The 19,433-nt window shown below is 47.9% G+C and overlaps 1 protein-coding gene across 2 annotated transcripts in view; it reads right to left on the reverse strand.

The window, feature by feature from the left end:
* Positions 1-19,433, reverse strand: part of LOC139408464 (electrogenic sodium bicarbonate cotransporter 1-like) — an 83,882-nt gene that overhangs the window by 17,084 nt on the left and 47,365 nt on the right. For both annotated transcript variants that reach the window (XM_071152389.1, XM_071152388.1), the window contains 4 exons: positions 14,201-14,475; positions 13,491-13,546; positions 12,934-13,119; positions 5,204-5,317 (listed from right to left, as the gene is read on the reverse strand). In XM_071152389.1, the coding sequence (XP_071008490.1) occupies positions 5,204-5,317; positions 12,934-13,119; positions 13,491-13,546; positions 14,201-14,475 (631 nt within the window). The remainder of the gene's footprint in view (positions 1-5,203; positions 5,318-12,933; positions 13,120-13,490; positions 13,547-14,200; positions 14,476-19,433) is intronic.

Below are 19,433 nucleotides of genomic sequence, written 5' to 3' on the forward strand. Positions count from 1 at the left end.
CCAGGAGCAGAGAGACACAGCCAGTCAGATATATAGTAGGTTAGGGTGGATAAACACACAAGACAACAGACACACATCATCCTTGCAAGTAAACATTCATGGTTGCAGGATGTTGTTAGAAATGTCATTTTGTTGTTATAACATTACACTAACTCATGGAATATATTTTATATTACGATTGCCCAGACAATAACCTAAAAATGTACTACTTACTCTGTTCTCACAATTGACAGTAAGAAATGTGAAAAATGTGTGCGTAAAGTAGAGGTAAAGAGGTCAACTGTGGGACCTTATATAGACAGGTGTTTTACACTTGTAGAGGTAAAGTAGTAGTAGAGGTAAAGAAACACTTGCGCAGAATGTGATATATATTTTTTATTCTGGGGAAGAGGCTTCCAGTTGGGGGGGATTGGAGTTGGGGTGGTTAACTTCAGAACCGATACTTCACCCCTCCTCACCCACACTCCCTCCACCACCCGAGACAGCCTAGAACCTGCCCCACATCGAGACACCCTAGGCCCTCCACAACTCAAGACAGCCTAGGCCCTCCACCACTCGAGACAGCCTAGGCCCTACACCACTCGAGACAGCCTAGGCCCTACACCACTCGAGACAGCCTAGGCCCTACACCACTCGAGACACCATAGGCCCTCCATCACCCGAGACACCATAGGCCCTCCACCACTCGAGACAGCCTAGGCCCTCCACCACTCGAGACAGCCTAGGCCCTCCACCACTCGAGACAGCCTAGGCCCTCCACCACTCGAGACAGCCTAGGCCCTCCACCACTCGAGACAGCCTAGGCCCTCCACCACTCGAGACACCATAGGCCCTCCATCACCCGAGACAGCCTAGGCCCTCCACCACTCGAGACAGCCTAGGCCCTCCACCACTCGAGACAGCCTAGGCCCTCCACCACTCGAGACAGCCTAGGCCCTCCACCACTCGAGACAGCCTAGGCCCTCCACCACTCGAGACAGCCTAGGCCCTCCACCACTCGAGACAGCCTAGGCCCTCCACCACTCGAGACAGCATAGGCCCTCCACCAGTCGAGACAGCATAGGCCCTCCACCAGTCGAGACAGCATAGGCCCTCCACCACTCAAGACACCATAGGCCCTCCATCACCCGAGACAGCATAGGCCCTCCATCACCCGAGACAGCATAGGCCCTCCACCAGTTGATACACCCTAGGCTCTCCACCACTCGAGACAGCATAGGCCCTCCACCACTCGAGACAGCCTAGGCCCTCCACCACTCGAGACAGCCTAGGCCCTCCACCACTCGAGACAGCCTAGGCCCTCCACCACTCGAGACAGCCTAGGCCCTCCACCACTCGAGACAGCCTAGGCCCTCCACCACTCGAGACAGCCTAGGCCCTCCACCACTCGAGACAGCCTAGGCCCTTCACCACTCGAGACCCCATAGGCCCTCCACCACTCGAGACAGCCTAGGCCCTTCACCACTCGAGACCCCATAGGCCCTCCACCACTCGAGACAGCCTAGGCCCTCCACCACTCGAGACAGCCTAGGCCCTCCACCACTCGAGACAGCCTAGGCCCTCCACCACTCGAGACAGCCTAGGCCCTCCACCACTCGAGACAGCCTAGGCCCTCCACCACTCGAGACAGCCTAGGCCCTCCACCACTCGAGACGAGCCTAGGCCCTCCACCACTCGAGACGAGCCTAGGCCCTCCACCACTCGAGACGAGCCTAGGCCCTCCACCACTCGAGACGAGCCTAGGCCCTCCACCACTCGAGACAGCCTAGGCCCTCCACCACTCGAGACAGCCTAGGCCCTCCACCACTCGAGACAGCATAGGCCCTCTACCACTCGAGACAGCATAGGCCCTCCACCACTCGAGACAGCATAGGCCCTCCACCACTCGAGACTGCCTAGGCCCTCCACCACTCGAGACAGCCTAGGCCCTCCACCACTCGAGACAGCCTAGGCCCTCCACCACTCGAGACACCATAGGCCCTCCATCACCCGAGACACCCTAGGCCCTCCACCACTCGAGACCGCCTAGGCCCTCCACCACTCGAGACACCCTAGGCCCTCCACCACTCGAGACAGCCTAGGCCCTCCACCACTCGAGACAGCCTAGGCCCTCCACCACTCGAGACAGCCTAGGCCCTCCACCACTCGAGACAGCCTAGGCCCTCCACCACTCGAGACAGCCTAGGCCCTACACCACTCGAGACACCATAGGCCCTCCATCACCCGAGACACCATAGGCCCTCCACCACTCGAGACAGCCTAGGCCCTCCACCACTCGAGACAGCCTAGGCCCTCCACCACTCGAGACAGCCTAGGCCCTCCACCACTCGAGACAGCCTAGGCCCTCCACCACTCGAGACAGCCTAGGCCCTCCACCACTCGAGACACCATAGGCCCTCCATCACCCGAGACAGCCTAGGCCCTCCACCACTCGAGACAGCCTAGGCCCTCCACCACTCGAGACAGCCTAGGCCCTCCACCACTCGAGACAGCCTAGGCCCTCCACCACTCGAGACAGCCTAGGCCCTCCACCACTCGAGACAGCCTAGGCCCTCCACCACTCGAGACAGCATAGGCCCTCCACCAGTCGAGACAGCATAGGCCCTCCACCAGTCGAGACAGCATAGGCCCTCCACCACTCGAGACACCATAGGCCCTCCATCACCCGAGACAGCATAGGCCCTCCATCACCCGAGACAGCATAGGCCCTCCACCAGTTGATACACCCTAGGCTCTCCACCACTCGAGACAGCATAGGCCCTCCACCACTCGAGACAGCCTAGGCCCTCCACCACTCGAGACAGCCTAGGCCATCCACCACTCGAGACAGCCTAGGCCCTCCACCACTCGAGACAGCCTAGGCCCTCCACCACTCGAGACAGCCTAGGCCCTCCACCACTCGAGACAGCCTAGGCCCTCCACCACTCGAGACAGCCTAGGCCCTCCACCACTCGAGACAGCCTAGGCCCTCCACCACTCGAGACCGCCTAGGCCCTCCACCACTCGAGACAGCCTAGGCCCTCCACCACTCGAGACAGCCTAGGCCCTCCACCACTCGAGACAGCCTAGGCCCTCCACCACTCGAGACAGCCTAGGCCCTCCACCACTCGAGACAGCCTAGGCCCTCCACCACTCGAGACAGCCTAGGCCCTCCACCACTCGAGACAGCCTAGGCCCTCCACCACTCGAGACAGCCTAGGCCCTCCACCACTCGAGACAGCCTAGGCCCTCCACCACTCGAGACAGCCTAGGCCCTCCACCACTCGAGACAGCCTAGACCCTCCACCACTCGAGACCGCCTAGGCCCTCCACCACTCGAGACACCCTAGGCCCTCCACCACTCGAGACAGCCTAGGCCCTCCACCACTCGAGACAGCCTAGGCCCTCCACCAGCCTAGGCCCTCCACCACTCGAGACAGCCTAGGCCCTCCACCACTCGAGACAGCCTAGGCCCTCCACCACTCGAGACACCATAGGCACTCCACCACCCGAGACAGCATAGGCCCTCCACCAGTCGAGACAGCATAGGCCCTCCACCAGTCGAGACAGCATAGGCACTCCACCACCCGAGACAGCATAGGCACTCCACCACCCGAGACAGCATAGGCCCTCCACCAGTCGAGACAGCATAGGCCCTCCACCACCAGAGACAGCATAGGCCCTCCACCACCGAGACAGCATAGGCCCTCCACCACCCGAGACAGCATAGGCCCTCCACCACTCGAGACAGCCTAGGCCCTCCACCACTCGAGACAGCCTAGGCCCTCCACCACTCGAGACAGCCTAGGCCCTCCACCACTCGAGACAGCCTAGGCCCTCCACCACTCGAGACAGCCTAGGCCCTCCACCACTCGAGACAGCCTAGGCCCTCCACCACTCGAGACAGCCTAGGCCCTCCACCACTCGAGACAGCCTAGGCCCTCCACCACTCGAGACAGCCTAGGCCATCCACCACTCGAGACAGCCTAGGCCCTCCACCACTCGAGACAGCCTAGGCCCTCCACCACTCGAGACAGCCTAGGCCCTCCACCACTCGAGACAGCCTAGGCCCTCCACCACTCGAGACAGCCTAGGCCCTCCACCACTCGAGACAGCCTAGGCCCTCCACCACTCGAGACAGCCTAGGCCCTCCACCACTCGAGACCGCCTAGGCCCTCCACCACTCGAGACAGCCTAGGCCCTCCACCACTCGAGACAGCCTAGGCCCTCCACCACTCGAGACAGCCTAGGCCCTCCACCACTCGAGACACCATAGGCACTCCACCACCCGAGACAGCATAGGCCCTCCACCAGTCGAGACAGCATAGGCCCTCCACCAGTCGAGACAGCATAGGCCCTCCACCACCCGAGACAGCATAGGCCCTCCACCACCCGAGACAGCATAGGCACTCCACCACCCGAGACAGCATAGGCCCTCCACCAGTCGAGACAGCATAGGCCCTCCACCACCAGAGACAGCCTAGGCCCTCCACCACTCGAGACAGCCTAGGCCCTCCACCACTCGAGACAGCCTAGGCCCTCCACCACTCGAGACAGCCTAGGCCCTCCACCACTCGAGACAGCCTAGGCCCTCCACCACTCGAGACAGCCTAGGCCCTCCACCACTCGAGACAGCCTAGGCCCTCCACCACTCGAGACAGCCTAGGCCCTCCACCACTCGAGACAGCCTAGGCCCTCCACCACTCGAGACAGCCTAGTCCCTCCACCACTCGAGACAGCCTAGACCCTCCACCACTCGAGACAGCATATGCCCTTCATCCCTCGAGACAGCATTGGCCCCAGTGAAGTATGGTAAACTAAGATAAGGTAATAAACTCAGTGACTGGTTCTGTGTCTGAGTTTCAGGATCTCGGCAGTAGTACCCTGGATTATATAAGACTTTATAACAATGATTACAAAGACTTTATGTCTGCCTAAGACAAGGCAGCATTGTTTAGGCAGAGATCAGATTGATACATCAGTCCCTCTTGTGTAATTCTAGAAAACGATAGCACCTCAATCTATCAATCAAAACCAGGACCAGAGTATACTACATACACCTTTGCCTGTATTTGAATTTAAAGCCTTATCACTAACGTGAATGCATGTGTGAAACTGTGCACTATAGAACAAAATAAAAATAGAGGATTGTGGACATTATACAAGGTCAAAGTTGTAGAACAAGGCCTGTCTCAATGCTACTGTAATCCACCCAGGTTCTCACCTTGAATTCAGTTGGCACGATGAGCTTGGGTGTGTCCACTCCGACAAAGGCATCCACTCCACAGAAGATAACAATAGTCAGGATGATGGCAAAATCACTGATCAGCTTCCTCACCTACGGTACAATAGGGGGAGGAACATCATGTTGATTTTGACAGTTGGGCAAGGCTTTTGACTGAGGCGATACAGTAAGGACTTCCCTTTTTCAATGTTACGTCCAGGGAAAGCCTGAATGTACGTCACACAAAAAAAATTCTAAGGTGGAGCAGAATGTTTTTTAGCTAACCCATTATGGCCTGTGTAGTTCCTTTACTCATTGAGCTAATCAGGGTGTTCTAGCCATAATAATCACATTTTCTCACGTTTCACATACAGTGCCTTGCGAAAGTATTCGGCCCCCTTGAACTTTGCGACCTTTTGCCACATTTCAGGCTTAAAACATAAAGATATAAAACTGTATTTTTTTGTGAAGAATCAACAACAAGTGGGACACAATCATGAAGTGGAACAACATTTATTGGATATTTCAAACTTTTTTAACAAATCAAAAACTGAAAAATTGGGCGTGCAAAATTATTCAGCCCCTTTACTTTCAGTGCAGCAAACTCTCTCCAGAAGTTCAGTGAAGATCTCTGAATGATCCAAAGTTGACCTAAATGACTAATGATGATAAATGTGTAATCAAGTCTCCGTATAAATGCACCTGCACTGTGATAGTCTCAGAGGTCCGTTAAAAGCGCAGAGAGCATCATGAAGAACAAGGAACACACCAGGCAGGTCCGAGATACTGTTGTGAAGAAGTTTAAAGCCGGATTTGGATACAAAAAGATTTCCCAAGCTTTAAACATCCCAAGGAGCACTGTGCAAGCGATAATATTGAAATGGAAGGAGTATCAGACCACTGCAAATCTACCAAGACCTGGCCGTCCCTCTAAACTTTCAGCTCATACAAGGAGAAGACTGATCAGAGATGCAGCCAAGAGGCCCATGATCACTCTGGATGAACTGCAGAGATCTACAGCTGAGGTGGGAGACTCTGTCCATAGGACAACAATCAGTCGTATATTGCACAAATCTGGCCTTTATGGAAGAGTGGCAAGAAGAAAGCCATTTCTTAAAGATATCCATAAAAAGTGTTGTTTAAAGTTTGCCACAAGCCACCTGGGAGACACACCAAACATGTGGAAGAAGGTGCTCTGGTCAGATGAAACCAAAATTGAACTTTTTGGCAACAATGCAAAACGTTATGTTTGGCGTAAAAGCAACACAGCTGAACACACCATCCCCACTGTCAAACATGGTGGTGGCAGCATCATGGTTTGGGCCTGCTTTTCTTCAGCAGGGACAGGGAAGATGGTTAAAATTGATGGGAAGATGGATGGAGCCAAATAAGGACCATTCTGGAAGAAAACCTGATGGAGTCTGCAAAAGACCTGAGACTGGGACGGAGATTTGTCTTCCAACAAGACAATGATCCAAAACATAAAGCAAAATCTACAATGGAATGGTTCAAAAATAAACATATCCAGGTGTTAGAATGGCCAAGTCAAAGTCCAGACCTGAATCCAATCGAGAATCTGTGGAAAGAACTGAAAACTGCTGTTCACAAATGCTCTCCATCCAACCTCACTGAGCTCGAGCTGTTTTGCAAGGAGGAATGGGAAAAAAAATCAGTCTCTCGATGTGCAAAACTGATAGAGACATACCCCAAGCGACTTACAGCTGTAATCGCAGCAAAAGGTGGCGCTACAAAGTATTAACTTAAGGGGGCTGAATAATTTTGCACGCCCAATTTTTCAGTTTTTGATTTGTTAAAAAAGTTTGAAATATCCAATAAATGTAGTTCCACTTCATGATTGTGTCCCACTTGTTGTTGATTCTTCACAAAAAATACAGTTTTATATCTTTATGTTTGAAGCCTGAAATGTGGCAAAAGGTCGCAAAGTTCAAGGGGGCCGAATACTTTCGCAAGGCACTGTACATATACACTACCTGTCAAAAGTTTTAGAACACCTACTCATTCAAGGGTTTTTCTTTATTTTTACTATTTTCTACATTGTAGAATAAGAGTGTGCAAAGTTGTCATCAAGGCAATGGGTGGCTATTTGAAGAATCTCAAATATAAAATATATTTTTATTTGTTAAACAATTTTTTGGTTACTACATGATTCCATGTGTTATTTTATAGTTTTGATGTCTTCATTATTATTCTACAATGTTGAAAATAGTACAAATAAAGAAAAACCCTTGAATTAGTAGGTGTTCTAAAACTTTTGACCGGTAGTGCATTCAGATTTTTTTTTCTCATTTTGTCTGTCATAGTTGAAGTGTACCTATGATGAAAATTACAGGCCTCTCTCATCTTTTTAAGTGGGAGAACTTGCACAATTGGTGGCTGACTAAATACTTTTTTGCCCCACTGTAAGTATCTAATTTGCATAAGTATTCACACCCCTGAGTCAATACATATTAGAATCATCTTTGGCAGTGATTACAGCTGTGAGTCTTTCTGGTTAAGTCTCTAAGAGCTTTGCACACCTGGGTTGTACAATATTTGCAAGTCTTGCCATAGATTTTCAAGCAGATTTAAGTCAAAACTGTAACTCGGCCACTCAGGAACATTCACGGTCTTCTTGGTAAGCAACTCCAGTGCAGATTTGGCCTTGTGTTTTAGGTTACCGTCCTGCTGAAAGGTGAATTAATCTGCCAGGGTCTGGTGGAAAGCAGACAGAACAAAGTTGTCCTTTAGGATTTTGCCTGTGCTTAGCTCCATTCCATTTATTTTTTATCCCAATCCTTAACAATTACAAGTATACCCATAACATGGTGCAGCCACCACCATGCTTGAAAATATGGAGAGTGGTACTCAGTAATGTGTTGTATTGAATTTGCCCCAAACATAACGTTTTGTATTCAGGACAAAAAGTTAATTACTTTGCCACTTTCTTTGCAGTATTACTTTAGTGCCTTGTAGCAAACATGATGCATGTTTTGGAATATTTTTATTCTGTACAGGCTTCCATTTTTCACTATGTAAATTAGGTTAGTATTGTGGAGCAATTAGAATGTTGTTGATCCATCCTCAGTTTTCTCCTATTACAGCCATTAAACTCTGTAACAGTTTTAAAGACACCATTGGCCTCATGGTGAAATCCCTGAGTGGTTTCCTTCCTCGCTGGCAACTGAGTTAGGAAGGATGCCTATATCTTTGTAGTGACCGTAGTTAATAACTTCACCATGCACAAAGGGATATTCAATGACTGTTTGTTTTTTCTGTCTGTTTTATCTTCTTCTCAAAACCTCCCTGATCTTTATGGTTGAATCTGTGTTTGAAATTCACTGCTCAACTGAGGGACCAAACAGAAAATTGTATGTGTGGGCTACAGAGATGAGGTAGTCATTCAAAATCATGTGAAATACTATTATTGCACACTATCCATGCAACTTATTATGTGTCTTGTTAAGCAATTTTTTACTCCTGAACTTTTAGGCTTGCCATAATAAAGAGGTTGAATACTTATTGACTCAAGACATTTCAGCTTTTCATTTGTAATTAATTTGTTTTAAAAAATCTAAACATAATTCCACTTGGACATTATGGGGTATTGTGTGTAGGCCAGTGACAAAGAATCTAAATGTAATCCATTTGAAATGTAGGTTGTAACAAAACAAAATGTGGGGAAAGTCAAGGGGTGTGAATGACCCCTCCTGTCTCAGACTCCAGTATTTATGCTGCAGTAGTTTATGTGTCGGGGGGCTAGGGTCAGTTTTTTATATCTGGAGTACTTCTCCTGTCCTATTCGGTGTCCTGTGTGAATCTAAGTGTGCGTTCTCTAATTCTCTCTCTCTCTTTCTCTCTCTCGGAGGACCTGAGCCCTAGGACCATGCCCCAGGACTACCTGACATGATGACTCCTTGCTGTCACCAGTCCACCTGGCCGTGCTGCTGCTCCAGTTTCTTTCAACTGTTCTGCCTTATTATTATTCGACCATGCTGGTCATTTATGAACATTTGAACATCTTGGCCATGTTCTGTTATAATCTCCACCCGGCACAGCCAGAAGAGGACTGGCCATCCCACATATGCTCTCTCTAATTCTCTCTTTCTTTCTCTCTCTCGGAGGACCTGAGCCCTAGGACCATGCCCCAGGAATACCTGACATGATGACTCCTTGCTGTCCCCAGTCCACCTGACTGTGCTGCTGCTCCAGTTTCAACTGTTCTGCCTTATTATTATTCGACCATGCTGGTCATTTATGAACATTTGAACATCTTGACCATGTTCTGTTATAATCTCCACCCGGCACAGCCAGAAGAGGACTGGCCACCCCACATAGCCTGGTTCCTCTCTAGGTTTCTTCCTAGGTTTTGGCCTTTCTAGGGAGTTTTTCCTAGCCACCGTGCTTCTACACCTGCATTGCTTGCTGTTTGGGGTTTTAGGCTGGGTTTCTGTACAGCACTTTGAGATATCAGCTGATGTACGAAGGGCTATATAAATAAATTTGATTTGATTTGAATACTTTCTGAAGGCACTGTGTGTGTGTATATATATATATATATATAGTTGAAGTTGGAAGTTTACATACACATAGGATGGAGTCATTAAAACTCCTTTTTCAACCACTCCACAAATTTCTTTTGAACAAACTATAGTTTTGGCAAGTCGGTTAGGACATCTACTTTGTGCATGACAAGTAATTTTTCCAACAATTGTTTACAGACAGATTACTTCACTTATAATTCACTGTATCACAATTCCAGTGGGTCAGAAGTTAACATACACTAAGTTGACTGTGCCTTTAAACAGCTTGGCACAATGACACCAAGCATACATCCAAAGTTGTGGCAAAATAGCTTAAGGACAACAAAGTCAAGGTATTGGACTGGCCATCACGAATTCCTGACCTCAATCCTATAGAACATTTGTGGGCAGAACTGAAAAAGTGTGTGCGAGCAAGGAGGCCAACAAACCTGACTCAGTTACACCAGCTGTCAGGAGGAATGAGACTAAATTCCCCCAACTTATTGTGGGAAGCTTGTGGAAGGCTACCCGATATGATATACAATTTAAAGGCAATGACACCAAAAACGAATTGATTGTACGTAAACTTCTGACCCACTGGGAATGTGATGAAATAAATAAAATAATTGTGAAAAACTAAGTTTAAATGTATTTGTCGTGGCCAAACGTTTTGAGAATGAAACAAATATTAATTTTCACAAAGTCTGCTGCCTCAGTATCTTTAGATATTTTTGTCAGATGTTACTATGGAATACTGAAGTATAATTACAAGCATTTCATAAGTGTCAAAGGCTTTTATTGACAATTACATGAAGTTGATGCAAAGAGTCAATATTTGCAGAAACTGTGCTCTCGGAGGATGTGTTCGTACCATTCTTTATTCATGGCTGTGTTCTTAGGCAAAGTTGTGAGTGAGCACACTCCCTTGGCTGAGAAGCAACCCCACACATGAATGGTCTCAGGATGCTTTACTGTTGGCATGACACAGGACTGATGGTAGCACTCACCTTGTCTTTTCCGGACAGGCTTTTTTCCCAGTCCTTTACCCCAGTCCTCAGCAGTCCAATCCCTGTACCTTTTGCAGAATCAGCCTGTCCCTGATGTTTTTCCTGGAGAGAAGTGGCTTCTTTGCTGCCCTTCTTGACACCAGGCCATCCTCCAAAAGTCTTTGCCTCACTGTGCGTGCAGATGCACTCACACCTGCCTGCTGCCATTCCTGCTCTGTACTGGTGGTGCCCCGATCCCGCAGCTGAATCAACTTTAGGAGACGGTCCTGGTGCTTGCTGGACTTTCTTGGGCGCCCTGAAGCCTTCTTCACAACAATTGAACCACTCTCCTTGAAGTTCTTGATGATCCGATAAATGGTTGATTTAGGTGCAATCTTACTGGCAGCAATATCCTTGCCTGTGAAGCCCTTTTTGTGCTAAGCGATGATGACGGCCCTGTGTTTCCTTGCAGGTAATCATGTTTGACAGAGGAAGAACAATGATTCCAAGCACCACCATCCTTTTGAAGCTTCCAGTCTGTTATTCAAACTCAATCAGCATGACAGAGTGATATCCAGCCTTGTCCTCGTCAACACTCACACCTGTGTTAACGAGAGAATCACTGACATGATGTCAGCTGGTCCTTTTGTGGCAGGGCAGTGGAAATGTTTTTGGGGGATTCAGTTCATTTGCATGGCAAAGAGGGACTTTGCAATTAATTGCAATTCATCTGATCACTCTTCATAACATTCTGTAGTATATGCAAATTGCCATCATACAAACTGAGGCAGCAGACTTTGTGACAATTAATATTTGTGTCATTCTCAAAATGTTTGGCCACGACTGTATATGTGTGTGTTCTATATGTAAATAAGTGTTAACTTATTTCACTATACAGTATAATTTAGCTCATAACTCCATAAATATAGCCCTATTGTAAAGAAGTAGCAGGCATCTTCAAACACTGACTGAACCCACAGAAACCCCCTAAACCAGATACTGGACTCATGTTGTGCAATAACCAACAGTTCAAAGCCTTTACGATGTTCAACAGGGCCCTCCCTGGCCTGGCCTGGGTGATGGAGGAAAGCTACAGTGCATGGCCTCCTGGGAAAGTTCAGCCCTCCCTCTCTGTCCCTGCCATGGGGAAATGAATGAGTGATATTTTAACATCTACGGTCCTGCCGGGCTGTACAGTAACAGCCAGCCATGCCGTGAGATGCAGAACAGATAAGGCAGTTGGCAGAGAGAGGAGCAACGAGCAGGGTGAAGTGAGCCTTGCTCTGGGCCTGTATTCAAAAGGCGTCTCACAGTCAGAGTGCTTATCTAGGATTAGGTCCCACCTGTCCATAGGATCTTAAGTTATTATCTAAAAGGCAAGGTAACTAATGTCTTTGCGTGAATGAGAACAAGAGGAGGTGGGTAGATCTTCAATAGGCAAGACAGAGATGAGTACTACTTCTCATGTATCAGACTCTTCATGTATTTTAGGATTCATGAGGTGGAAGTGTAGTTGTTTAGTGTTGGTGTGAAGTGTGGGGTTAATACACAGCATCTTAAGCAGTTTGTCCACTAGGTTTGTGTGTTTTAGGACACTGAAGTGCAAGTGTAGGTGTGAGTTTGTTTGATACATAGCACCTTAAACAGTGTCAGAGAGTGACATCTGACTTTCCTGCTAAGACTCTCTTTGACATCAGAGCCTATCAAATAACCTTAGAATGTCACAGCAAGGAGGAGGGAGCAGAGCGATGTGCTGTACATCATGAGAAATCACAATGTAATAAAACCTGGAATACCAGCAGCTCAGTAGATACTAACCGGATCAAAGGGTCTGGGCTGTCGGGGGGGGGTGGGGGGGGGGGGTTTCCTCTGAAGTAAGTTTCACTCCACTGAACCCAAACATGGCTCATGGAAATTCGCCAAGAATTTAAAGATATTCGCCAAGAAAAAAAAGATATGGTAGGAACGTCATGCAGTAGGCATATGACTTCTGTCCATCAATACCATCTGTATGCACAATAACCTGATTGTATTGTCTACACAATGTTGACGTTTTAATTTCTTTCGCCCTTTTCCCTTTTGAAAAATCAACCAAACTTGTATCCTGAAACATGATTGGCCAGCTGGGCAGTAAAACTAAGAACCTGCGACATGATCGGCCTACGGGGCTGTCACAATTTTGATCCTGAAACATGACTGGCGGTCGGGGCTGTCAGTCACTCACAGTGGTGGGGAAGAAGCGGCTGAACTTAAACTTCTTGAGGGACATGGAGCAGGTGTAGGTCCCCAGGAAAAGGATGAATGACATCAGAGTGACGTCAGGGACGAAGCCACAGGCTGGACCAATCAGCTCGCCGCCGTACACCACACACTGCTTCTTGTCGAGAGACGCCCATGTGGCATTTACCGACTAGGGGAGAGACAGGCACACACAGACAAAACCATTAACTCATTTGTCATGACTTTGGGTTCAAATGAATCAGTACATACAGAAGCTGCTAAAACCAGCCCAAAAAATTATTTCACAACATTAGTGAATTAAACACCTTTACTATTTATTGAAATATTGATCTAATTTAAAATCAGGTAATGATAGTGTTCTCTATCAACATTGCGTCTGTATGGTTGATGGATAACACTGTCATAACCTAATTAACCCACACCAGCTCAGACACATTCCTGTCTGAGACACACTCAGAAATATAGATTTCCTTCAGACCTTCTTGTGACTGAAGAATATATGGCTGTCAGAGAAGAAATACTCCAGTGACTGCTGCTTACCAGATCAGCATTGTTTATCCAGGCAGAGGCATCGATATAGAGACCCGTCATATTGCCTGGATGGAAACAAACAAACAGTGAGGTCTCCTCAAAACCACTTTACGGGGCACTTGTCAAAACTATAATGTGCATTTTCCTCAAGCATATGCAGTGTTACCACAGATAGAACAAAGAGACAGATATTTCACTGGACGTATAAATGTGAAGCATCCGCTTAGCGTTTCCACTCACTACCAAATATGGTAGTGAGAGGAAGCCCACTGGCCGGCAGTGGGAGAAGATGGAACGACATGGATTTTGGCCGACATTCTGCACATTTTCTCATCGATTAAACATTTGATCTCGATGCAGTTTTCTGTTCCCAAAACTATAATCTGTTATGAACAGAGTGGACTAATGATATCTCTTAAGTGAACACAAACTTGGACCATGTGATTATCTCCAGTTTAAATATTGTGAAAAATTGTGTAATGTTTGCTTTCTGGACTGTTCCGACAGCAATAGGAAGTGAGCAATTTGAGAGCCCAAGAAACACAGGCCAAACCACAGAACCAGAAAGAGATTACATTTATATTAGCTAAACCCTCTTCGGTAGCTACACCCCTGTTGTCACCTGGACAGGCCCACCTTAATCATTAGCACTTCCTGATCTGATTGGTTTAAACTACAAAACAGCCAATGGGCTGCGAGCACAGTGCTGATAAGCGTACCGTCATCCGGTGGGGGCATGCAGCGGCAGTCGTACATTGTGACGTAGTTAGGGTCATAGTCAGCGTTGATGGGGTTGTAGTGGGCCAGCTTCAGCATCTTCTTGAAGGCGTCGTAGATGAAGATGAAGGAGATGAGGGAAGAAAAGCCCTCCTCTGTGAAGCGTGTGAAGTACTTGACCAGGGAGCTGGCATCTGTGGCAACCAGCACCAGGCAGAAGAAGGCTGACCAAAGGCCGATCCACAGCCTGAACTCCAGGTAGTCAAAGTCATGGTCTCTGGAGGGGAAAGAGAGAGAGTGAAGGTATGACCATGGTTAGTCTAAGAGCAGGCCGACCCACAGCCTGAACTCCAGGTAGTCAAAGTAATGGTCTCTGGAGGGGAAAGAGAGAGAGTGAAGGTATGACCATGGTTAGTTAGTCTAAGAGCAGGCCGATCCACAGCCTGAACTCCAGGTAGTTAAAGTCATGGTCTCTGGAGGGGAAAGAGAGAGAGTGAAGGTATGACCATGGTTAGTCTAAGAGCAGGCCGACCCACAGCCTGAACTCCAGGTAGTTAAAGTCATGGTCTCTGTAGAGGGAGAGGTCGGAGAGATGGTAGAACCATAGTTTAATATTAATGGATTAACCTTTATTGAAACCGGAAGTCCCTTCTAAGGCACTTGGAAGTTTCTATCCATAAATCAATGTTTTCACAGCATGTATGCGTGTATCAGAGTACCAAAAGAAAGACTGATGGAGGCTGTAAATCCAGCTCACAAAGTAATAGTGCATGGCGGCATAGGGTCAGACCCCACCCGAGGAAACATGGCCCCGTCGGCTCATCGTTGATAGTTTCCATTCACGGTGTGACATTCAATGAATGTAAATGATTGATAATGGAACATAGCTAAGCCAGTGTTGTCTGTAATGTAATGCTAGAAGAGGGTCTACTCTCTGGGATGGCAAGAGAAGGTAAGGAGGAAGAGAAAGAAGACGGAACTGAGGGCAGTTTGTTTGTTACTGTGAATACAATTTTTGTTCAAGATACAAATACTTGACAGTGGCTAACGTCTGACTGCAGAAGAAATTCATATTGTTTATGTCTATCATGAGTATTATTATACTGAACAAAAATATAAACACAACATGTAAAGTGTTGGTCCCATGTTTCATGAGCTGAAATAACTGACCACAGAAATTGTCAATACGCACAAAAAGCTTATTTCTCTCAAATTGTGCACAAGTTTACATCCCTGTTAGGGAGCATTTATCCTTTGCCAAGATATCCCATCCACCTGACAGGTGTGTCATATCAAGAAGCTGATTAAACAGCATTATCATATGATCATTACACAGGAACACCTTGTGCTGGGGACAATAAAAGGCCACTCTTAAATGTGCAGTTTTGTCACACAACACAATGCCACAGATGTCTCTAGTTTTGAGGGAGTGTGCAATTGGCATGCTGACTGCAGGAACTTCCACCAGAGCTGTTGCCCAATAATGTAATGTTCATTTCTCGACCATAAGCCGCCTCCAACATCGTTTTAGAGAAGTTGGCAGTATGTCCAACCAGCCTCACAACCACAGAGCCCGTGTAACCACGACAGCCCGAGACCTCCTTCTTCCCCTGTGGGATCGTCTGAGACCAGCCACACGGGGAGCTGATGAAACTAAGGAATATTTCTGTCTGTAATAAACCCTTTTGTGGGGGGAAAAACTACAGTAATTCTGATTGGCTGGGCCTGGCTTCCCAGTGGGTGGGCCTGGCTCCCAAGTGACTGCGCCCCTGCCCAGTCATGTGAAATCCATAAATGAGGTCTTAATGAATTCATTTCAATTGACTGATATCCTTATATGAACTGTATCTCAGTAAAATCGTTGAAATTGTTGCATGTTGCTTTTATATTTTTGTTTAACTAGGTTTTTTATTAAAGGAAACATGAAGCCGGAGGTTGTCAATAGAAAATCAAGATTCTACGCTGCCCAAAAGGAACACTAAACACTTGTGGTTGGAGTTAGGATATGTGGTGGGCACCATGGTACCCTTGAGCCAGTTCCACATACTGTACCACTGGTAATCCTCACAACAACAGTCCAACTCTGAAAACAAACAAAACATCTCTAGGACCATTATAGCTGCTAATTTGTTTTACTTCTATTGCATTCTCTCACAGACACATACAGTGGGGCAAAAAAGTATTTAGTCAGCCCCCAATTGTGCAAGTTCCCCCACTTAAAAAGATGAGAGAGGCCTGTAATTTTCATCATAGGTACACTTCAACTATGACAGACAAAATGAGAAAAAAAAATCCAGAAAATCACATTGTAGGATCTTTAATGAATTTATTTGCAAATTATGGTGGAAAATAAGTATTTGGTCACCTACAAACACGCAAGATTTCTGGCTCTCACAGACCTGTAACTTCTTCTTTAAGAGGCTCCTCTGTCCTCCACAGTTATTTGCAAATTATGGTGGAAAATAAGTATTTGGTCAATAACAAAAGTTTATCTCAATACTTTGTTATATACCCTTTGTTGGCAATGACAGAGGTCAAACGTTTTCTGTAAGTCTTCACAAGGTTTTCACACACTGTTGCTGGTATTTTGGCCCATTTCTCCATGCAGATCTCCTCTAGAGCAGTGATGTTTTGGGGCTGTTGCTGGGCAACACGGACTTTCAACTCCCTCCAAAGATTTTCTATGGGGTTGAGATCTGGAGACTGGCTAGGCCACTCCAGGACCTTGAAATGCTTCTTACGAAGCCAATCCTTTGTTGCCCGGGCGGTGTGTTTGGGATCATTGTCATGCTGAAAGACCCAGCCACGTTTCATCTTCAATGCCCTTGCTGATGGAAGGAGGTTTTCACTCAAAATATCACGATACATGGCCCCATTCATTCTTTCCTTTACACGGATCAGTCGTCCTGGTCCCTTTGCAGAAAAACAGCCCCAAAGCATGATGTTTCCACCCCCATGCTTCACAGTAGGTATGGTGTTCTTTGGATGCAACTCAGCATTCTTTGTCCTCCAAACAGGACGAGTTGAGTTTTTACCAAACTGACCATATGACATTCTCCCAATCTTCTTATGGATCATCCAAATGCTATGGCTTCCATTTCCTAATAATTGCTCCCACAGTTGATTTCTTCAAACCAAGCTGCTTACCTATTGCAGATTCAGTCTTCCCAGCCTGGTGCAGGTCTACAATTTTGTTTCTGGTGTCCTTTGACAGCTCTTTGGTCTTGGGCATAGTGGAGTTTGGAGTGTGACTGTTTGAGGTTGTGGACAGATGTATTTTATACTGATAACAAGTTCAAACAGGTGCCATTAATACAGGTAACGAGTGGAAGACAGAGGAGCCTCTTAAAGAAGAAGTTACAGGTCTGTGAGAGCCAGAAATCTTGCGTGTTTGTAGGTGACCAAATACTTATTTTCCACCATAATTTGCAAATAAATTCATTAAAAATCCTACAATGTGATTTTCTGGATTTTTTCCCCTCATTTTGTATGTCATAGTTGAAGTGTACCTATGATGAAAATTACAGGCCTCTCTCATCTTTTTAAGTGGGAGAACTTGCACAATTGGGGGCTGACTAAATACTTTTTTGCCCCACTGTACACTGAGTATACAAAACATTAAGGACATCTCCTCTTTCCATGACAGACTGACCAGGTGAATCCAGGCGAAAGCTATGATCCCTTATTGATGTCACTTGTTAAATCCACTTCAATCAGTGTAGATGAAGGGGAGGAGACAGGCTAAAGAAGGATTTTTAAGCCTTGAGGCGATTGAGACATGGGTTGTGCATGTGTGCTATTCAGAGGGTGAATGGGCAAGACAAAAAATGTAAATGCCTTTGAACAGGGTACAGTAGGTGCCTGGCGCACAGGTTTGGGTCAAGAACTGCAACTCAGCCGAGGTTTCACACCGAACTGTTTCCGACAGACAGAGGCAGACAGACAGAGGCGGACAGACAGACAGAGAGGCGGCGAGACGGAGAGGCAGAGAGACGGAGAGGCGGAGAGGCAGAGAGACAGAGAGACAGAGAGGCGGCGAGACGGAGAAGCAGAGAGATGGAGCGACAGAGAGGCAGAGAGACGGAGAAGCAGAGAGACGGAGAGACGGAGAGGCAGAAAGACGGAGAAGCAGAGAGACGGAGAGGCAGAAAGACGGAGAGGCAGAAAGACGGAGAGGCAGAGAGGCGGAGAGGCAGAGAGGCGGAGAGGCAGAGAGACGGAGAGGCAGAGAGACGGAGAGGCAGAGAGACAGAGAGACGGAGAGGCAGAGAGACGGAGAGGCGGAGAGGCAGAGAGGCAGAGAGGCGGAGAGGCGGAGAGACGGAGAGACGGAGAGGCGGAGAGGCGGAGAGACGGAGAGGCGGAGAGGCGGAGAGGCGGAGAGGCAGAGAGGCAGAGAGGCAGAGAGGCAGAGAGGCAGAGAGGCAGAGAGGCAGAGAGGCAGAGAGGCAGAGAGGCAGAGAGGCAGAGAGGCAGAGAGGCAGAGAGGCAGAGAGGCAGAGAGGCAGAGAGGCAGAGAGGCAGAGAGGCAGAGAGGCAGAGAGGCAGAGAGGCAGAGAGGCAGAGAGGCAGAGAGGCAGAGAGGCAGAGAGGCAGAGAGGCAGAGAGGCAGAGAGACAGAGAGACAGAGAGACAGAGAGACAGAGAGACAGAGAGACAGAGAGACAGAGAGACAGAGAGACAGAGAGACAGAGAGACAGAGTGGCGGAGAGACGGAGAGGCGGACAGAAGAAGAGATGGAGAGGCGGACAGAAGGAGAGACGGACAGAAGGAGAGACGGAAAGAAGGAGAGACGGACAGAAGGAGAGACGGAAAGAAGGAGAGACGGAAAGAAGGAGAGATGGAAAGAAGGAGAGACGGACAGAAGGAGAGACGGAAAGAAGGAGAGACAGACAGAAGGAGAGACAGACAGAAGGAGAGACAGACAGAGAAACAGAGACAGAGAAACAGAGAGACAGAAGGAGAGAGACAGACAGACAGAAGGAGACAGACAGACAGATAGAAGGACAGACGGAGAGAGACAGACACACGGAGAGAGACAGACAGACGGAGAGAGAGGCAGACGGAGAGAGAGGCAGACGGAGAGAGGGGCAGACGGACGGACGGAGAGAGACAGACAGACAAAAAGACGGAGAGAGACAGACAGACGGACGGAGAGAGACAGATAGACGGACGGAGAGAGACAGACAGACGGAGAGACAGAGAGAGACAGTCAGACGGACAGAGAGAGACAGA

Source organism: Oncorhynchus clarkii, chromosome 5 (assembly GCF_045791955.1).
Source record: "Oncorhynchus clarkii lewisi isolate Uvic-CL-2024 chromosome 5, UVic_Ocla_1.0, whole genome shotgun sequence".
NCBI lineage: Eukaryota > Metazoa > Chordata > Actinopteri > Salmoniformes > Salmonidae > Oncorhynchus > Oncorhynchus clarkii.